The sequence below is a fragment of the Simochromis diagramma genome, unplaced genomic scaffold, assembly GCF_900408965.1.
Source record: "Simochromis diagramma unplaced genomic scaffold, fSimDia1.1 OVJJ01000321.1, whole genome shotgun sequence".
NCBI classification, from domain to species: Eukaryota; Metazoa; Chordata; class Actinopteri; order Cichliformes; family Cichlidae; genus Simochromis; species Simochromis diagramma.
The window spans coordinates 12,536,827-12,557,467 of record NW_024386772.1 but is presented as its reverse complement, the minus strand read 5'-3'; the positions used below and the strand labels follow the sequence as shown (position 1 = coordinate 12,557,467).

General features: G+C 43.5%; 3 protein-coding genes across 3 annotated transcripts in view; 2 read left to right on the top strand and 1 right to left on the bottom strand.

The window, feature by feature from the left end:
* The window catches only part of LOC120739276, a 29,633-nt gene extending 18,177 nt beyond the window's left edge, over nt 1–11,456 (top strand). Inside the window, exons 17-18 of the mRNA XM_040040995.1 lie at nt 9,221–9,362; nt 9,478–11,456. Coding sequence (XP_039896929.1) covers nt 9,221–9,362; nt 9,478–9,665 — 330 coding nt within the window. The 3' untranslated portion in view covers nt 9,666–11,456. The remainder of the gene's footprint in view (nt 1–9,220; nt 9,363–9,477) is intronic.
* LOC120745012 lies at nt 9,958–15,386 on the bottom strand. Its single transcript, XM_040049634.1, has 4 exons — nt 15,274–15,386; nt 13,792–14,427; nt 13,530–13,640; nt 9,958–13,153 (listed from the first exon to the last, which is right to left on the bottom strand). The coding sequence occupies exons 2-4, from the start codon at nt 14,404–14,406 to the stop codon at nt 12,182–12,184; spliced, it is 1,698 nt and encodes a 565-aa protein (XP_039905568.1). The 5' UTR covers nt 14,407–14,427; nt 15,274–15,386; the 3' UTR covers nt 9,958–12,181.
* A 55-nt stretch (nt 15,387–15,441) lies between these two features.
* LOC120745033 (RNA-binding protein with serine-rich domain 1-like) lies at nt 15,442–20,462 on the top strand. The gene is made up of 7 exons (XM_040049643.1): nt 15,442–15,545; nt 17,522–17,668; nt 17,764–17,943; nt 18,052–18,157; nt 19,540–19,693; nt 19,787–19,928; nt 20,039–20,462. Coding segments are annotated over exons 1-7 (837 nt in total). The 5' UTR covers nt 15,442–15,543; the 3' UTR covers nt 20,145–20,462.
* Nucleotides 20,463–20,641: the final 179 nt, after the last annotated feature.

Here is a 20,641-nt window from a genome sequence, read left to right as displayed (position 1 = left end):
GGACAACTTATTTATTTTGAGTACTCTGTACAAGCTCATTTGTTCCCAGAACTCAAAAAATTGGATCAAGTTTACGTAAGATGACCAAGTTAGGGCAACTTACTCATTTTGAGTAACTGTACAGCCTTGTTAGTTCCCAGAACTCAATAAAATTAAGGAAACTCGTTGCCTCAAAAAAACTAAGTAAAGCTTACTTAAGCTGACTGTTAGCACAACTTATACATTGCAAGTCTGCAGTCTTAAGAATAACTTGATATTTCTGACTGTACAATACTAATTGTTTACCTACTGACAAACATTTCAAGTTCAACTAAATGAAAAAACAATTTGTGGTACCATGAATATGATTAAAAATAATTAACAACACTTTTTGTGATGATGTTAAAATGAACTTTTATTTTCAAACACAACAAAGTATAACAGCCAACATATTGGATACTGTTCTGCTGAACAACAAACAATTATATTGCCATCACGGTTATAATCTCACAATGAAACAAAGTCTCAGATGTAATTATTCTGAAAATGAGTTTAGGCCTACCACAAGTTTGTTTTTTACTTACATTACTTATATAATCAAAATAAAATATTTTTTGTTCTGTCACAAATGCAGTCTCTAATTTAAACAACACATTTGTTTTGCATTCCAACACATGAGCTGGAATGTTGTATTATTTTAAGGATGGCTTGTTTCCAGTCCAGGCCTGAATGACTATCATGGATCGAGGTGATCCAAATGTAAGGTGCAGAAGAAAGTCTTTAACTTCCCTTAAGTACAGTGGATGTGGGTTGGAGATGCAATGAGCTTGAACCTGCAGGCAACCATCTTCACTGACCACACCATCTGTGACGGAGGACTCATCTCTCCTGGTGTCCTGCAAGCAAACAATCATATTTTTGGAACATGAACTTAATTGTTTTCTTAAAACATTTTTTTCTGCATTTGGTAAAAAACAGACACTGGGTAACAGAGGCAATCTCAGGCTCCCTCCCCACCGGAGAGGTGACATTCAATGTCCCAATTGTCAGTCTGGATAGCCGTGACCACCACCCAACATACAATAATGTCATGAAAGCATCATTTTAAAAAGGGCTATGCAAACATGGCCAATAACTTTAATTCTAATGATGTGCAAAATGATTTGGGCACAAAACAAATGTTGCTGTTAGAAAACTTGCAGACTTCACTATATACAGTGTAGACCCTCTAAACTAAGTTTGGGGGATGTGATCTTTCAAGAAATGCAGACCAAACTGTTTGTTTACTTACACAGCATGTCTTGTAGAATTAACTGGAGTCACCAGCAACAGCATAGTGCAGTCATATCTCAAGTCTAATAACAGAAGACATGAAAAGATCAGTACAGAAACTTCCCCAAACCAAAGCACAAATAAAACAATAAGTAAAACGGGTTGATCTAAAGTATGATTTAAGTCCAGCCTGATTAATATAAATGTCACTGACAGTTGCTAATATATTGGAAAACCAAAATGCTTACCACTGAGTTGATGTCTTTCTGTCCAACAACAGGAGTGCTGGTCCCAAGCCTCAAAGACAGATGAAAAAAATGGACGTCTCCGAAAACGTCTGAGCATTTTTGCAAATATGTGATGTCTTGATAAATCGAGCAGATATTTGAACTTTACACAGTGTTGAGACAACGCCGGTCTCTGCGATTCTTTTGGTCCTGGTAGAGATCACGCTGAGATGTTTCCATGTTTTACACAATCCTTTTATTACCCATTATTCTTACAGATCCATCTGGAGATCAGCACACTGCATTCCTATGCAGTCCTATGCTAAAGGCTGATCTAAAGAACTCCACACAACAGTTATAACCTCTGGTCTCCTCCCCCCTACAGTAAACACCCCCACAATGGAAATACACTAGTACAGTGGCCAAGGGTGCTGACACCCTGACCCCCACCTCCTTTTAAGGTAGTGTCCGTTTGTCTGCCCCTCACCCTCAGTAACTCTTGCTTCATGCCCTGGGGGTGGGGGTTGATTGTCCTTCTGCCCTGCACCTCAGTTCTTTGTTCCCATCCCAGGCCTATTTTCTATTTTGTATCCTTACACCCATTACCACAATATTATAATGTTGCAAGCAATCACAACTATATTCTCTTTAATGTTGATGTACATTTGTCATGGTCTGGAGTCTGCGACTCCGTGTTTATGTTTAGTTTATTAGTATTCTGTGGTTTTGGTTACCTTGGGTGTTTGTACTCTTCTGTTTCATGGTTCATGTTCCTATGTTCTGTGTCCCCCAGTCTGTGTTAAGTTGGTGTGTTATGTCATTGCGTGTATGTGTTTCCTGTTTTATTGTGAAGGTCTGCGTCTTATGTGAGTGTTTTCAGTTTTCCTCCCTAGTCTCGTCACGTTAATCACTCCCAGCTGTGTTCCCCACCTGTGTGTGATCTCCCTGTGTTCTCTGAGTGTATTTAAGTTGTGTCTTCTGTCATGGTAGTTGCTGGTTCGTCTGCGTTATTTCCCCTCCGCCATTCTGTGTTTATTCCTCCGGCTTCCTGGTCATTCTCCCTGCAAGGTACCCTCGCTCGTGTTCTGGTTTTGTGTTTAGTTTAGTTTTCCCAGTTTAGAGTTTTTACCGTTCTGTTTCTCGCCACCCTTTTTTGTTGTACTTCTCCGGTTGTAATTAAAGCTCACCCTCCACTTAAGCAGTCTGCATCTTGGGTCCGTTATTAATCCACACGGCCTGCCTCGGCACCCCGTGACAACATTAAGGAATCTATTCTCAACAACAGCTACATTCTCACCTGAAAATATCTCAAAAGTTTATTTTGTGACCCAGAAAAAATAAGTTTTTTAGCCGCGCTCCTCCGCCATTGCCTCGCAACCGTGGCCGACAAATGCGATCTGCCTTTTCCCCAGACTACCCTTTCTGGGTCACAAAATAACCTTTTAAGATATATTCAGCCGAGAATGTAGCTGTGTAATGCTCAAATATCTACTTAATTTATCAAAATATCACATATTTGCAAAAGTGCTTCCACGTTTTCGGAGAGCTCTGTTATCCACCAGAGCAAAAGCTGACCGGGAGGTCAAGGCTTGATAGAGTCCGCGAGCACAGCTAACTCCTGGCATATTGTTTTTAACCCCCCCTGCGGTCTTTTGCTACTCAGGTTAAACATGAGAGAGAGAGAGAGAGAGAGAGAGAGAGAGAGAGAGAGAGAGATAGATAGATAGATAGATAGATAGATAGAGATATATACATATACAGTACATACATACATATATACATATACATACATACATATACACCGGCTAACCAACCGGACATAGTGGTGGTAGACAAACAGAAGAAGACGGCCGTAGTGATCGATGTAGCGGTTCCGAATGACAGCAATATCAGGAAGAAGGAACACGAGAAGCTGGAGAAATACCAAGGGCTCAGAGAAGAGCTCAAGAGGATGTGGAGGGTGAAGGTAACGGTGGTCCCCGTGGTAATCGGAGCACTAGGTGCAGTGACTCCCAAGCTAGGCGAGTGGCTCCAGCAGATCCCGGGAATAACATCGGAGATCTCTGTCCAGAAGAGCGCAGTCCTGGGAACAGCTAAGATACTGCGCAGGACCCTCAAGCTCCCAGGCCTCTGGTAGAGGACCCGAGCTTGAAGGATAAACCGCCTGCAGGGGCGTGCTGGGTGTTTTTTTATTATTTTTTTTATATATATATATATTGTGGTGGACCACTAGAGGGCTCCACTCACACCCAGTGTATAGGAAGTGTGTTCCTGTGTTTTGTGGCGTGAAATGCGCAGTTGATGTTGGAGACGAATAAAGAAGGAGTGAAAACTGAGAGCTCTGTGTCGTTGATGCTTATCTCCACATTGGTGACCCCTGACTCGAGCATACAACGGGCCGCAGATAACGCAGACTCCGCTATGGATGCATCAGCGGCCGCCGGACCTCTGCCTCCTGTTGCAGCTACGTTCACTGTGGCGCTGAAACTGCCGGACTTTTGGCTCCATGACCCCCCGTCATGGTTTGTACACGTGGAGGCTCAGTTCGCCCTTCGCGGCATCTCGGCTGACGACACGAAGTATCACCATGTGGTGGCCTCGCTCGACCCGCTGGCCACCCGTCGCGCGATGGCGCTCCTCCGGGACCCACCCGCCCGAGGGAAATACGCCGCCCTCAAAGAGCTGCTTCTTCGGCGCTATGCCCTCTCCGACGCTGAACGAGCCGAAAAGCTCCTCAACCTGTCAGGCTTGGGTGGCGGTACCGCGCTCGAGCTCATGGAGAACATGCTATCGTTGCTCGGGCCGGATGACGGTGGTTTTCCTCTTCGCCCACCTCTTCTTCCGCCAACTACCGGCCGCCGTGAGAGCTGTCCTCGCGAACTCTCCGCTTCTGCCTGCGAAGGATTATCGCTCCCTGGCTGAAGAAACGGATCGCATTCTCCTGGCTAGCCGCACTTTCGACGTTCACGCCCTGGCTACGGACACGCCGGCGGCACCTTCCACGCCTTGACCTGCCTCCCCCGGAGCATCCGCCCCCCTGCTGACGGCAGGGATTGCTACACGCCGGCACCGCGGAAAGAGCATCTGTTTCTACCATCAGCGTTTTGGCGACAGAGCGTGTCGCTGCCTGCCGCCTTGCGCTTTCACGGCCCAGGGAAACGGACCCGCCAGCGCGCCGTAGCAGCTGCGACCGCTGGCAATACAGAAAGGCTGCTCTTCATAGAGGACTTGCGCTCCGGGAGAGGTTTTCTCGTGGACTCCGGCTCCCAGAAGAGCCTCCTTCCCCCTACCGCTGCCGACAGACTAGCAGCGAACTGTGGGCCGCAGCTCATTGCAGCTAATGGCTCTCCCATCAAAACGTTTGGGGAAAGGTTGGTGACTGTTTGTTTTCATGGCCGGGATTTCCAGTGGAACTTTGTTGTTGCCACTAGCTCTGTACCTATTTTGGGTGCTGATTTCCTGTGTGCTCATGGACTGCTTGTCGATGTTGCTAACAGACGTTTAATCGATGCTCTCTCGTTTTCTTCGCTACCCTGTTTTACTCGGGCCGCCGAGCCCCTGATTCGGGCTAATGTAGTGACCTCCGGGGATGCTTTTCAGCGTTTGCTTTTAGAGTTTCCATCGCTGTCTGTCCCTAATTTCTCTTGCACGGTAACGAAGCATGGGGTTGAGCATTATATTCCCACGGTCGGGACCCCGGTGTTCGCGCTCGCGCGCTGCCTCGACCCCGCAAAACTGTCCGTCGCTCGGGAAGAGTTTGCAGCCATGGAGCGCCTTGGCATTGTACAGTGTTCGAACAGTGCATGGGCCTCTCCGCTTCACATGGTGCCCAAATCGGACGGTCGGTGGCAGCCATGCGGAGATTTCCGCCGTTTAAATAATGCCACGGAGAATGACCGTTACCCCATCCCCCACATTCAGGATTTTTCTGCCAATCTCGCCGGAACGTCGATTTTTTCTAAAATTGACTTGGTGCGGGGGTATCACCAGGTTCCCGTGCGCGCCGAAGATGTTCCTAAAACCGCTGTCATTATCCCCTTCGGCTTGTTCGAGTTTTTGCGCATGCCGTTTGGCCTGAAAGGTGCCGCCCAGACCTTTGCGTGGGCTGCCGTTCGTTTTTGTTTATCTGGACGATATATTGGTGGCCAGCTGCTCAGCGAGCCAGCACGAGTCCCATCTGCGCCAGGTTTTCCAGCGTTTGGCAGAGCACGGCCTGATCATCAACCCTTCCAAGTGCCAGTTTGGGTTGCCTGTTCTGGATTTCCTCGGGCACCGCATTTCCGCTGAAGGTGTGGTTCCGTTGCCCGACAGAGTCCAGGCCGTTTCGGCTTTTCCGCGTCCCACATCGGTTAAAGCGTTGCAGGAGTTCTTGGGGATGATACATTTTTACAACTGCTTTCTCCCCAGAGCTGCCCACCTGCTACAGCCACTCTATGCTGCCTTAAAAGGTAAAACAGCCAAAGATCCGGTTGACTGGCTGCCGGAACGCGTCCGTGCGTTTTCCGCAGCCAAGTCTGCGCTGGCTGACGCCGCCCTGCTGGCCCGCCCGCTTCCGTCAGCGGAGATCGCATTGACCACCGACGCCTCTGACGTGGCAGTGGGTGGGGTGTTGGAACAGCGGGTTTCAGGTCTCTGGCAACCGCTCGCCTTTTTCAGTCGTACGCTCCGGGATGCTGAACGCAAGTACAGTGTTTTTGACAGGGAGTTGCTGGCCCTGCACCTCGCGACACGACATTTTCGTTTTTTCCTCGAGGGTCGCAACTTTACTGCGTACGTTGACCACAAACCTTTGACGTTTGCAATGTCCAAGGTCTCTGACCCATGGAGCGCACGCCAGCAGCGCCGGTTGGCGGCCATTTCAGAGTTTACCACAGACATTCAGCATGTGGCTGAATCACGTCGTTGACTGTCTCTCACATGTGTTGGTTTCTCCGGTGTATGTCGGCATCGACTACGCTGCCATGGCCGCCGAGCAACGTGCTGACCCGGATGTCCTTGCCCTTCAGTCAAGAAAAACGGGCCTCGTGCTGGAGGACACCCCGGTGTGGGACGGCGGTCCGCACCTTCTTTGCGACGTTTCCACCGGCCACCCCCGCCCGGTGGTTCCCCTTTCGTGGCGTCGTCGTGTTTTTGACTCGGTGCATGCCCTCTCTCATCCTGGCGTCCGTGCCTCGGTCAAGCTGCTCAGCGCCAGGTTTGTTTGGCCGGGCCTTCGCAAGACGGTGAAAGAATGGGCGGCGGTTTGTATCCCATGCCAACGCTCAAAAATCCACCGGCACACACAGGCACCCCTCGAACCTTTCCGTGTCCCGTTTCGTAGGCGTTTCGATCACGTTCATGTGGACCTGGTTGGTCCCTTGCCGCAGTCACAGGGTTTCACGCACATTTTGACTGTGGTGGACCGCACAACCAGGTGGCCGGAGGCGGTGGCCAGGGCGACGGTGGCCAGGGCATTTTTGTCAACGTGGGTTTCACGTTTCGGCCCCCCTGCTGACATTACCTCGGACAGGGGCCCCCAGTTTGTTTCCGAGCTTTGGTCTGCTATGGCTGACGGCCTGGGAGTCAAGGTCCACCGCACCACAGCATACCACCCGCAAGCTAATGTGATGTGCGAACGGTTTCACCGGTCACTTAAGGCCGCGCTCCGGGCTTCCTTAACAAGTGGCGACTGGGTCGACCGTCTTCCGTGGGTTTTGCTGGGATTGCGTAGCGCGGTTAAAGAAGACCTCGGGGTTTCCCCGGCTGAACTGGTCCTCGGCCAGCCTCTCCGGGTCCCCGGGGAATTCTTACCTGAGAGCCCTCCCCCATGTTTCGATACCTCTTTGTTGCCTTTTCGCCCCCCAAGATACTCATTTCCTGTTCCTGGTCCTGTGCACCACTGCCTGCCTGACACTTTTGTTCCGAGTTCGTTGGACTCTGCTCGTTTCGTTTTTGTCAGGCACGATGCCCATAGGACTCCGCTGCGTCCACCATATGACGGGCCATACAGGGTTCTTAAACCAGGCAACAAACATTTCATTTTGGACTTTGGCGGTCGGCAGGAAGTTGTCTCTGTTGACAGACTTAAGCCTGCACATGTCATGCAAGAGGATCAGGTGGTCCCGGCCCAGGCCCCTCGCCGCGGCCGCCCACCTGCCGGCTGATGGATTCTGTTTTTTCCCCCAGGAGCGACCCAAAATCAACGGAGTCCGAGTCGTCTGCAGCTTTTTCTGACCGCCAGTGCCAGCCTCGCTCCCGGGCTGGGTTGCCCTCTGTCAGTTCCCCACCCCCCCAGTTCAGCCGTTCCGGCCATTTGCTTAAGCCCCGGGTCCTGGACTAGTTCTGCTGGGTGTTCGGGGGGGGGGGGGCATGTGTGGTGGACCACTAGAGGGCTCCACTCACACCCAGTGTATAGGAAGTGTGTTCCTGTGTTTTGTGGCGCGATATGCGCAGTTGATGTTGGAGACGAATAAAGAAGGAGTGAGAACTGAGAGCTCTGTGTCGTTGATGCTTACCTCCACAATATATATATATATATATATATATTAGTTATGGCTATGGATTGAAAATACCCCCCACCCCTAACGGCTGCACCTCCTGAAGAATTTCGTCTGGGCTCTTATCTCACTTTTTTATTTCAAACAATCAACAGAAAATTTCAGACATATTTTTATGTAAGGTTTTTAAGTAACATGAGCCCAGCCGCAGCAGCAACGCTAGGCTAACACTAACTAGCTAGCAAGATTATAAACCTGGTGCTAAACTAAGAGAAGCCACAAAATCAGTTTGAATAAGAGTAAACATTTACTCACCAAGTCAGTGTATCAGGTAAAGATTCACAGCAATGAAAACAATAATATCTTGAGCTGACGCTCAACAGGTTTGCTCAACATATTCCATAACAAATGCTGGCACCATGAACATGCGGACTGATCCGAGAGGGAGGAGGACGGTAGTGACCGGGCATTTTCAAAACACATCTTTCATCCTTCCGCACTGAGAAGCAAAACTTCCATCTTACTTAGTTTTTCTAAGTTAAGACAACTCAAATAAATTGAGTTTTGCCTAAAAAGTACTGGTAACTTATTTAAATCGAGTTCTAATAACAAATTTATAAAAACTGAGTTCAGCCTATTTAATATTTTTAATTAAACACAATATTACATTTTACAGTGTTTAAGCTGTCGTTGTTCTCAAACTATAGTAGATCTTAGTCTGTTTATTTGGGTTTTTTTTAAATTTTCATATCCATAAATTATCACAAATTGAAATTCTAAATAAGATTTTAGTCTTAAAAAATCACTGAAAACCATGGGTGCTTTAATATATTAAGTTATTTTTTTATTTTTTTATTTAACAACAAATGTGCTGAAATAAACAGTTACAATATGAAAACAATAAGGAATGAATATATTGTATAACATTACTGCACAAAAGATACAAAAGGAACACAGGGGGAGGCTAAAATAACAAGAAAAACCCCTGACAAATGCAACTTGCTATAAATGTTTTTTTTTGTTTTTTGTTTTTAAAAAAAACAAACTATGTAAAATGTACAACAAGTAATTAAACTCAGGAATTTTTTGTTGCCTAATATAGAAATGAACAATTAATGAATACATATAAAGGAAGAAATTAGCTCAGCATAGACATTATTGCTGTTTTGGTAATTTACAATATGAGTTAATTTTCGGAAACTTAAGTAAAATTTATTTCATGAGTGCTCTTAAGACAATGAGAAAGCAATCTTTTCCATATTTTAGGGAACCCCAGTGATTGGTCTGCTTTCATCAGCTCACTGTGATGAGAATAACTGGGAAAAGAGTTCTGCTTTTAATCCAGCCCATTTCCTGGATGAGAAAGGCAATTTTAGAAGGAGAGAGGCCTTTATCCCATTCTCTGTAGGTAAGTGTGTGGGTTCTTTTTTTTTTTTAACACAAAGAAATATAAGACTAAGACATAAAATCTAAGACAAACATTAAGATGGCTTAACAGTTTGCAATTCCCTGATTTCTTGCAGGATCGAGGGTTTGTGCTGGAGAGAGTCTGGCCAAGATGGAGGTTTTCATTTTCTTCGCCTCCCTCCTCCAGCGCTTTCGATTCACTCCTCCACCTGGAATGACTGGAGATGACCTGGATCTGACACCAGTTGTAGGGTTCACCCTCACCCCTTTACCTCATAAGCTCTGTGCCATCAGCAGATTTTAAAGATTAAAAGTGTAGAACACACAAGTGCTATTTTTCTTTAACCATTTTGGTTACACAAAAACGCAAACAACAAGCTGTAGGAGTTTGATCTGCTTGTTCTTATTAAAGGTATTGTTATCATTGTTAAAACCAAGTTTGCTGTTTTTAAACACACCTATCATAAATCCCCTGAGTGAAGTTTTTAAAATTTGGCTACAAACACCATGGAATCAGGGATGAATTAATTAGATTTTGGTGGTCTAAAGCCACTGTAACCTCATGAAACATTTTTGGCAATAAATCAAGAATTCAATAAAGAAGCAAGGATATTTTTATTATCCCTAAAGGACAATTTGTTGTTCAGACAGCAGAAATTACACAACCATCAAGCAAAATGCAATAAATGTACAAAAAAAGCAGGAGTAAGAACACAGGCTGGTATTCAATGTATTTGTCCTGTATAATGTTTGCAGTTAGATGGAAGCAACGTAAAACTGTCCTAACTTCAGAGTCCTAATCTTATGTGTACAGCTCAGAAAGGTCATTCAGGGTCAAATGGAAGCATATGTACAATATTTGGTTAATTTGACACATTTTACTGCATCTATTTCTACTTTCATTTAATTTTTCTCTCTTAGCTTTTCAGGTTGACCTTTTGATTTTTGTTTCCTCATGTGTATCAATCAATTTTTACACACCGAACTCTGTTCAACAAGGTACATGAGCGCACGGTGAAGGTAGTGGAGGGGCCCATATTTGCATTGGCCCAGTAGGTAAATGCCACAGCCCTAGATTCTGTGACCCTGTACTAGCTGATCAAAGAGATTATAATGCCACTCCCCTCAGCTGAGTTGTAATGGTGGCTATTTGTATCCCTCTGTTGGTCTAGAGATGTACAGTTATGGTCAGAAATGTACTCATCATGGGGATGAATGTCATGGTAAATTTCGGGTTTTAAGGATTTCTTTAAACTTTCCGTTTATACATTATTATAAATTATTGTCTATTTTCTCTAATGCACACAGGGTCAAATATATGCATATAACCCAACTAATATTTAGTTAAATATTCCTCAGGAAGCTCTATTTCGACCAGATGGTCACCATCAGCAGAATTCTGGCATAAATGTGGCTGGTTATTTGACCACTCTTCTTTGGTAGAAGTAACTTTAAATGATTAAACTGGTTAAATTGCTCCATCTTTTTCTCCTCATCTAATTCAGGGTTACAGGGGCTGGAGCCTATTCTAGATGCCATAGGGCGAGAGGCAGGGTATGCCCTGTACAGGTCACCAGTCTGTCGCAGGACCAACACAGAGACAGATTTACGCTCACATTCACACCTACGGTCTTGACGAGCTGGCAGATTAGAACCCAGGGCCTCACTTCACTGTGGATGGTGACGCTGGCGTTCCAGCAGTTTCCACTTAATGGCAGACTTGAGCCGTTGTAGTTTCTGAACATCCTAACCAATTTCCTCTCATGTGGAGGGGGACAGTTTGAGTATTCTTTCACTCTGGCAAAGTGGTTACACATCTGAATAACTTACAATTATTTAAACTATTTAATCTTGGAATCTGCATCTATCCATCTATCTGCTACACAAAGAAACTGCCAGTTGTAGTGAAACATGATCACTAGCAAGAAGTTAATAGGAGCTGGCCTTGTCAAGTTAAAAGACATTTGGTCCTGTGTGGATTAGAGAAAGTCCAAGATAAATTCAAACGGCAACCAATTCTTGTTTTTTTTTTTTTTTTTTTAAAGTCATTAAAGATGTATGCATTACAATCATTCCACCCTGGAAAAAAAAAAAACACACTTAAAAGAAATAATTAAAAGCCCAATTACTACCCATTTATGCCCACAACAGTATACAGCATGTAAGGCTAAAAGCACCAGATTTTTTTTCTGTATAACAAAAAAAATGTTTTACAGAAAGAAGCATTACCATTACTTGTCTTTTAGCATAACAATGAAAGTGTTGTCCTCTTCCTTTATATTCAAAATAAGGCCAACACCCAAAACTCGTCACCAATCTAGATGGATAAATACAAATACCACAGAAAAAAACATATACACACACGTGATTTTTTCCTGAATCGCCCCTTTTAAGAATCACGTTTTCCTTTTTGTTTTTTATTTAAGCATTCTCAGTTTTATATGAGAATGGCTTGTCATCTCTAAAATAGTGAGATGGAAGCATGCTTTGGATCATAATAAGGTCCTTGTGTTTTATAATCAGTTTGCCCAGATGTATGAAAATTAACAGTTGATAATGCCAGTAATGGTGATATAAGATAAACATGTCATTTAAAATGTCTTAATTATTTGTTGCCTGTAGCAAATACAAATTATAATATTTACTAAAAGATTGTAGTATCCTATTGCTGATTGTACCCTCTCCCTTTGGGAAAAAAAAAAACTTGCTACATTGTTTATTGTTATATTTGAAAACATGTTCATAATGCTACAGTCACTCTAAAAAAAAGTACATCAAAGCCCTTGTGGTCCTCAAACAGTGTGTGGAATCTAAAGCCATCTATGGTCCTTCCACTTTGATAATATTGATCTGCTGGTCCTGTGAAGAGTGGTCTGAGTTCAGCACTGGTTGAGTGGAAACGCTGCAGTCCTGGAAAGTCCTTGTTGAGCAGCTGCTTTGGAATTCCGATGTTTTACTCTCCAATGCTCTGAAAGTCTGAGGATGTGACTGTATGCTGTATGTGGAGACATATGATTGCGTGTAGGGAGGCATGAGTGCTTGACTGGTCTGCTGAATATATGCAGCTGAATAAGGTTGTGTTTGAGAAGGGGTGTGAGTAAGAGGAAGGCTTTCAGTATTGCTACATGGTGGAAACCCATTCACGGTTGTAGGACTGAGTCCCGGCAATTTAAAGGCCTCCACATTTTCTAAACCTTCTAAAGAGCTGTAGCTAGGCTGGGTTTGGCTACACTGAGTGTAAGTGCCTTGACTAAAACTGAAGGTGTCTTGGTTAAACGAGGTAGAGGCAGAAGCTGCTGCCAAAGCAGAGGGTGAAGGAGTCTTGTTTTTCTGCTTTTGAACACTGCTACCATGACCCATTTTGGTTGCAATGGTCTGTAGAGTGTTGAGGATCTGCTTCTGAATTTGGGTCTGTTGCGACTGCTCCCTCTCCAGACGGCACTGCTGCTCTACAAGCATCTTCACTGCCAGGCCCAAGCTGCGCACTTCAGAGCCCAAACTCTGAATCTGATCCTGGAAACCGCTTCTGACTCCAGCGTCCTGGGCTGCCTGCTGTGGACTCGGGTTCCCTTCAGTACGAGGAGCACCCTGACTCCCAGGGGCCTGTATGCGGATAACAGCGCCCCCGGGAGACGCAGATGTTAAAGGTGCTTGTGGTCGGTTAGAAAGACGAATCCCAACTCGAGGAGGAGGATGAGGGGGAGGAGGAAGGGAACGAACAGATAGCCCTGGTCTCTGGGTGAGAGAACGTCTAGGAGCGCTGCTACTTCCAGGCTGATTCCCTGTAACAGTCTGTGTAACATTGAAAACATTTCATTTAAAATGGTGTTCACATTGCAGTCGTACTAACAAAAAGCTCAACAACAGATGGTGTTTGTATGGCCAGGCTCCCAGACTCAGATCAGAAAATAACAAAAAAGATTTTTTTTTGGGTCAAGCAAAAAATTTACCAAATACAAAACACAGAAATGTTTTAAAAGAAATAAAAGTGGCGATAAAGAGTCTAAAGACCCAACCATATCACTCCCATGAGGTGACAGCTAAAATTGTGTAAGGAGAAATAAAGCCTATGATTTAACAGGTACTCTCTGATGGTGATAAACTCACGTCTTTGTTTAGTAAAAGGGATTCAAAAGCTAAGTGTTAGCTAAAGCTAAATGTATCTCACCTTTTCAGTGGTCAGATCGTAGGTTTCAGGTGGCTGTGGCACAGCATTCCTCATGTCAGTGCCCTGGACACTTGACGGATCTCTCCTTAACAATGATGCCACTGTTGAAAACTGGTGAAAAACAACGTATGAAAGACTGAATAATATTTGGAGGCTAGTTTATGGTAAATTACACAGATTCCATGCACCTGAAGAGTAAATATAAGAGGTACAACTGGGATTATGACACTAAGTACACATCAGTACACTAATGCTTAGGTACCTTCAATCTGTGTGACAATGCTTTATCCAAAATTCTCTTTCGAGCTGCCAGCATTGAACTAGTGGCTGGAGAAGGTGTGACTCTCCGCCTCACTGCTGGTGTGGAAGTCATAGCACTGGTTTCTGACCTTGGTAGAGTGGACTGGGGAGCTCTTTGTTGGCTCTGCTGTGCAAGTGACGTGACACTGACAATCTGGATATCATTTTCATCCTTATGTTCTTCAGGTTGCTGTTCTTTCCTGTTGCCTCCACTGGTTTCCCCGGAGGAAGAGCCCTCTGAGCTGGTGGGAGTCTGTTTAGCAAAGTCAGCAGCAGCTGCAAAGCCAAGACGTTGAGATGAATCCCGTAATAGGTTTCGGATTTGAATGTTACTCCAGCTCTGCTGTACTGCTCCAGTTTGAGCTTGCACCTGGGCTGGTGATGTGCTACTTCCAGGCTCTACAGGTCTCACCCTCCCTGGCGGCCTCCCCTGGAACTCTCTCAGGAACAAGTAGATGGCCTGAGCGGAAACCTTAATGTTCTCCAGCTCCAGCACAGCTTTGATTTTACGGAAACTCAGGCCAGCCTTTCGCAGCTCTACCACTTTGTGCTTTGCAGCATCATCGAGCCGGCCCATGGTGAATTCACCTGTTCTGACCTGTCATAAAAAAAGTGAAATTTAGAGTATCTTTAATAATATTATTATTATTATTAATAATAATATGTATAATAATATAGGAAAGTGGGATCTCTGTAACAATGTTAGAGTTGTAGGGTAATAGCAGCCTTGGCAATAGCTTTGAAATTAAAAAACTAAAAATCCACATATTGTGAAAAAGTATTTGCCTCCTTTCTAATTTCTTACAATCAGGAAGGGGGCAAATACTTTGTCATAGCACTCTTCATAGCACAAATGTAATACACATGTGATAATATAGTAAATTGTAATTATCCTCTTTGGAGCTAAAAGAGGCCACCCAAACATGTGAGATATCGATGGAAAGCCCAGGATGTCCAAAGTTTAATACATTAGGACTTAGTAGGGTAACTCAAATAAGTCAAAAGACATGTCATTATGAATTCTTCCTGCTAATATAAAAGAGATCATCATGCCAAGCTAAACTACAAAATCAGGAAATTTCTTTGGAAATGTGGCTGTCATAACAAAAAGATCAACTTACTGGCTAAACGGAGGAAACTGAAAACACTGCCAATATCTTACATTATCATATAAATATGAAATACAACCAACTATAAATCCAGCGCATAAGAAACCGTTTTTTTTTAAAATTTCTTCTTTTTGAAAGTTCTTCTAGGAACAAAGCTGTGTGCTTTTTAAATTTCATTAAAATTTCCTCAAGAAGAAAAACATATTATTGTAGGATTATTTTTTCAAACAATGGCATTTTATTGCTGAGTGCGAAGGTAGTGTTGTACAGTAACTCCGTGTTAGCTGGGTAACCACCTCAGCTAGCACAGTATCCTTAGAAAGTGATGCACTCACTTGATCTAGAAGAAGGAAGCTCGATCGATGTTTCCTGTTCGGTTATTTCATTTCACGCAGCTCGATCAAACAACAAGGTTATTCCACGAGTGCGCTGGGTCGCACACGCGCTCACTTACAAACTCACATTTTGTCGTCAAAAAATGTAAAATAAACAAATGAGTTGTAAGTGGCGCTCAGGTGGTCACGTAACTTCCGCTTATCGTCATCACCGTGCGACGTTTTCTCAGGCCGCAAGTGGTTGGACTGCGCCTAGCTCCTTTGGAAATCATGTAAGTTTAACCTTTTATTTATCTTTAGTTGAGCTTTTTTTAAACCCGAAAACGTCGCATAATTTTCCGCATAAGCCTAAATACATTTTCTAATCGCAGTTGAAGTCTGTTTTGGGTGAAACAGCAGCTCGTGCGTCGCTTTCTTCTTGTTTGAATGAAATTCAATGGCGGCGCGTTCGTGCTCAAGATGTTAGATGTGAAGTCAACTAGTTTACTTTAATGATTATTTTCCCTTGATAAACAATGTTATTATGGGAGGTTTACTATAAAAATCTAATAAGAAGACAAATAATTCTAAAACTATTTAAATAATGTCCATTAATTTCTGTTTGTTAATACAAGGCAAGAGGCTTTGTTCTACATATATATTGGAGATTTTCCCCCCCCCCACAAAATTTTGCTTACATCATAATAATGTAATCTGCACGTGACAAATACCTGCCAGATTATAAAAACGTAGAGGAAGTGATGGTGGATGAGTTTAAAACCCCGGGGTCAACAAAATTAGACAGGAAAAGAGTAAGACCATAAAGAATGTTCATAGATGTAATGAAGGAGAACATGTAGACGGTAAGAGAATGAAGAAAGCTCAAATTAAATTAATAGGTATATTAAACATGCAGACATACCCAGGAAACCTAAACTAAATTAAACGGAAAACGAAAATAAAAACTGAAGAAAACTGTAGTAGCAAAACATAATGAAAAATACAGAACCTGAATGATTCTGATGGTAGTAATATAACATTAACCTGCATTAACCTGAAAACATTCAAGAAAAGAAGACATCCATAGACACCAAGCATTTAAAGGTTCCAATATCAGACCGCTTATTACGTAGATGTATAGGGAGAATTAAATTCCATACTTGTTAATGAAAACTAAATGGACACAGAAGTGGCCGCACAGAGGTGCAGTGGTTAGCACTGTTACTATAAATAACATAAAAGCAATAAATAAAGGGTGGCTGTAGCTCAGGTGGCAGAGCAGGTCAGCCACTAATCAGAAGGTCGGTGGTTTGATCCCAGGCTGCCTCCTGGCTGCATGCCAAATATCCTAACCTATCCTAAGATACTAACCCCATGTTTGCCATGTTAGTAGGCAACCCCATGTTTGGGCCAGGGCAGCTGTGGCTACAATGTAGCTTGCCATCACCAGTGTGTGAATGAGTGAATGACTGAATGTAGTGTAAAGCGCTTTGGGGTCCTTAGTGACTGAGTAAAGCGCTATACAAATGCAGGCCATTTAAGATTTTACCATTTAAAGTCCTGCCATTGAATGCGCTGGCTGGGGCCTTGCTGTGTGAAGTTAGCATGTTCTCTCCCCATGTCTGAGTGGGTTCCTCCCACAACCAAAAAACACAGGAAGGCGTTTTCTTGCATACATGGCCGATGTTTCTTAATCGGCCATAGATGTGAATGTATGAATCGGTGTCTGTCTCTGCCCTGTGATAGGCTTTCTAGGTGTACCCTGCCTTTTGGCCTGTAACAGCTGGTATGGGCTCCAGCAGTTGGAGGCAAAAATTAAAGCTTGTAGAGAAAATGGGCGAATTAATACAAATTTAAACATGTCAAAAGGATGTGTAGATCAAGAGATTTGAGGCTGCTGCTCGTTACGAATTGTTCAAGTATTGTAAGTTTAGAAAAACTTGTATTATTTCCTCAGTACAGTTAATTGTTATTTTGTTCTGAAACAGTAACTACCTAACAGAAAACATATGACCTAAAATACAATTTATTTCCCGGATATGTTCCTGTTAAACAAAGACATAGCTGTTAACATAAAAACCTTTGTGTTTTAAAAAGCTTTTATCTTTAGAACCGTGAAATATGTTGAGCTCTATTTTCTGTCAACTTTTCAATTAAGCATTTAGTAAAAATATATTTATTTGCAGTGAAAATAATCTTAAAGTGGCAAACTTTGTGCTATTCTTAACGTAAACATATCAAAATAACAGTGGCTTTCCTCTCATCTAAGGGCACCCTCACCTACAAAGCGGAAGGAGGATGAAAAAACAAAAGACAGAGGCAAAGAAAAGCCTGGAACAAAGGAAGGAGAGAAGGAGAGAGGACGAGAGAAAGCAAGGAAACGCCGCAGCGCATCCACTGGCAGCAGCAGCAGCAGGTTTGCTCTCTTAATGGGATCCTTTATCCCAGTGTTGAAAATAAAAATCTGTCCTCTTTCCTCATATATTTCTCTTTTTTATTGATTGTCACCAGATCTAGCTCTTCTTCGAGCAGCAGTTCTGGTTCCAGCTCAGGTTCTTCAAGCGGATCCAGCTCGTCTGGTTCCAGCCGCTCCGGCTCTTCTAGCTCCCGATCCTCTTCGTCTTCCAGCTCCTCGGGTTCTCCGAGCCCCAGCCGCAGACGCCACGATAACCGTCGCCGCTCCCGCTCTGTGTAAGTCTCTTCATCCAATGCAACTGCTTGGTAATTGTGCACAATGATGCGTTGTATGTTCTCTTGTTTGAGTCTTGGTTATTTAGTGTTTTGCTTGTGATTTTCCAGCTCTAAAACACAAAAGACCAGAGATGACAAGGAACGCCGGAAAAGAAGCCCAACACCCAAACCAACTAAAGTTTACTTGGGGCGACTCACCAGGAATGTCACCAAGGTTGGTTTTTATAGGAAAAGGGAGACCTGAGGACCACTCACACTGGAGGGGAAAACAGGCGATAACACACTATGCAGCTAAGGGTTGAAATTACTTTAAATTAAATTTATTTAGCACCAAATTACAACTACAGTCGGCTCAAGTTACTTTATATTATAAGGCCTAACAATAATAGATAGAAAACCCCAATAATTAGACGACCTTCTGTATATTGATTTAAAGAGGGGGTATATTGATATCAGTATAAATATACTGATATATTGTGTTGGTGTTTGACATAAATGGAGACAGAGGAAACGTCCTTCAAGCATGTTATTACTGTTGGGATTAAATAATTTGTCCACCAGAGGGCACACTGCAACTTTCCTATTTGCAACACATTAACCAGGCGATCTAGAGTCCATTAGAGTGTAAACAGGCGACAACTTGTAACAGTAAAACACATTTGTGACTGCACTTTTCTTAGTAAGGATTTTAAATCGCCAAATATCAGTACTGATCTGACAAATCATACATTGGTTGGGCTTTAAAGCTGTGGCAACATGTTGTCACTGATTTTTCTACATTCCTCTGTAATACCAGCTGCACACCAGTACAGTACTTTAGCTTAACTGACAGATAGTTGCCTAAAAGTGAAATTTGGGTGTTTTGGGGCATCGCTTATTAGTGACAAAATTCCTGATGGAAAAATCAGAACACTAAGTGTGTATGTTACAGCTGTCAGATTGTTCCGGGTAAAAGCATCTCATGTTTTACTGCCCATTTCGGCTTTTTTCTCTAATAAGGTTTAGTTCTTATTTTCCCTAGGCTTATCTGGGTTTCTTCTTCACTGGCTTTTCTCCCCACCTGATATTTATACATAACTCTGCATTTAGTAATTAGTTTTTATTAAATAACTGCTCTCCTCCACAGCATGTTCTTGTACTGTCTTCCTCCCCTCACCCACAACTGGTTTTGGCAGATGTCTGTCTTTCCCTGAGCTTAGTTCTGCCATAGGTTTCTTCCTGTTTAAAGGGAGTTTTTCTTTCCCACTGTCACCAAAGTGCTTGCTCATAGGTGGTAATCCTATTTCTCTATATTTTTTATAAGGTCTTTACCTTGCAGTATAAAGCACCTTAAGGCAACTGTTGTTGTAATTTAGTGCTATGCAAATAAGAATAGAATAGAATTCTACTTTATTGTCATTGCACATGTCACAAGTACAAGGCAACAAAATGCAGTTTGCATCCATCCAGAAACTGCTTTAGCCATATTAAAGATATATTACAAAAATGGAATTGAAAATAAAAACTTTCCCTACATAATGTAATTATTTTAATTTAAATTTTATATTTTTAGAACACAAAGGTTTTTATGTTAACAGCTATGTCTTTGTTTAACAGGAACATATCCAGGAAATCTTTTCTACTTATGGGACAATCAAAGGAGTCGACATGCCAATGGACAGACTCCACCCGCACCTGCACAGGGGCTGTGCTTATGTGGAGTTTGAGACCCCCGAGGAGGCCCAGAAGGCACTCAAACACATGGACGGAGGTATGTGGGTAGTTCTGTGGCTTCGTCATGGAAGATTAATCTAGACAGACTTGCGTTCGTGTTGGGTAACTCTTTGTTGACTCTTACGAATAGGTCAGATTGATGGACAGGAAATCACCGCTTGTGCTGTGCTGCCTCAGCGAGTCCGCCCTCCACCCCGTAGACCATCTCCACCCCGCAGAATGCCCCCGCCACCACCTATGTGGCGTCGCAGCCCACCGCGCATGAGGAGAAGGTACTATGAATGATTCGACCAGTTACTGTTTCCATTCGTGTTTGACATTTGTGTTTTTTATCAGGCCTACATGCCTTTCCACACTTACTTATTGATTTATGTTTTTGCAGGTCCCGCTCCCCAAGGAGGCGATCGCCAGCACGCCGCCGCTCTCGCTCCAGATCTCCCGGTCGCAGGCGTCACCGCTCTCGTTCCAGCTCCAACTCCTCTCGATAGACGGGTTTTCGTACTGTACGCGATCTCTCATGGTGCCGAATCGGCTTCGTTTCTTGATTCCTCAGTATTCATGTGGGCTCAACAGAATTCACTCATCTGCATTGTAGCCAACATGGACATTTCTTTAATAGTGCTCTTTGTGCAACATTTTTTTTTTCCATGTTTTGTATAAGTTTATTTTGGAAAGCTAGACCAGTATGTGTCTTTTTAGGTTGAGCTTGCTCTGCATACAGATCGACCAGTCTTCGAGTGTGTCTTCTTTTTACCTTGTCTTGAATTTTTAGACATTTTGAAAAATAAAACTTTAACAATGTGAAAGGCCTTGTGCCATACTGTTATTGATCATTTCCTAATGGTTCCTGTTTTAAGAGCACAGGCCTTACAGCCACAGGAAAAGAGAAAGGGACAAAGGAAAAGAGGCCTTTGCTGACATTCAGGGTGTGGTGGAATAATCAGTTTTGCTTAGGAGGTTCCTGCCTGAGTGACATCACCCAGAA

Coding starts and splice junctions, on each gene's coding strand:
- LOC120745012 (XM_040049634.1), bottom strand. CDS start 14,406: ATGGGCCGGCTCGATGATGCTGCAAAGCACAAAGTGGTAGAGCTGCGA. Junction 13,641..13,791: donor CATTGTCACACAGATTGAAG/GTACCTAAGCAT, acceptor GTTTTTCACCAG/TTTTCAACAGTGGCATCATT. Junction 13,154..13,529: donor ACGATCTGACCACTGAAAAG/GTGAGATACATT, acceptor AATGTTACACAG/ACTGTTACAGGGAATCAGCC.
- LOC120745033 (XM_040049643.1), top strand. Junction 17,944..18,051: donor CGTCGCCGCTCCCGCTCTGT/GTAAGTCTCTTC, acceptor GTGATTTTCCAG/CTCTAAAACACAAAAGACCA. Junction 18,158..19,539: donor TCACCAGGAATGTCACCAAG/GTTGGTTTTTAT, acceptor TTTGTTTAACAG/GAACATATCCAGGAAATCTT.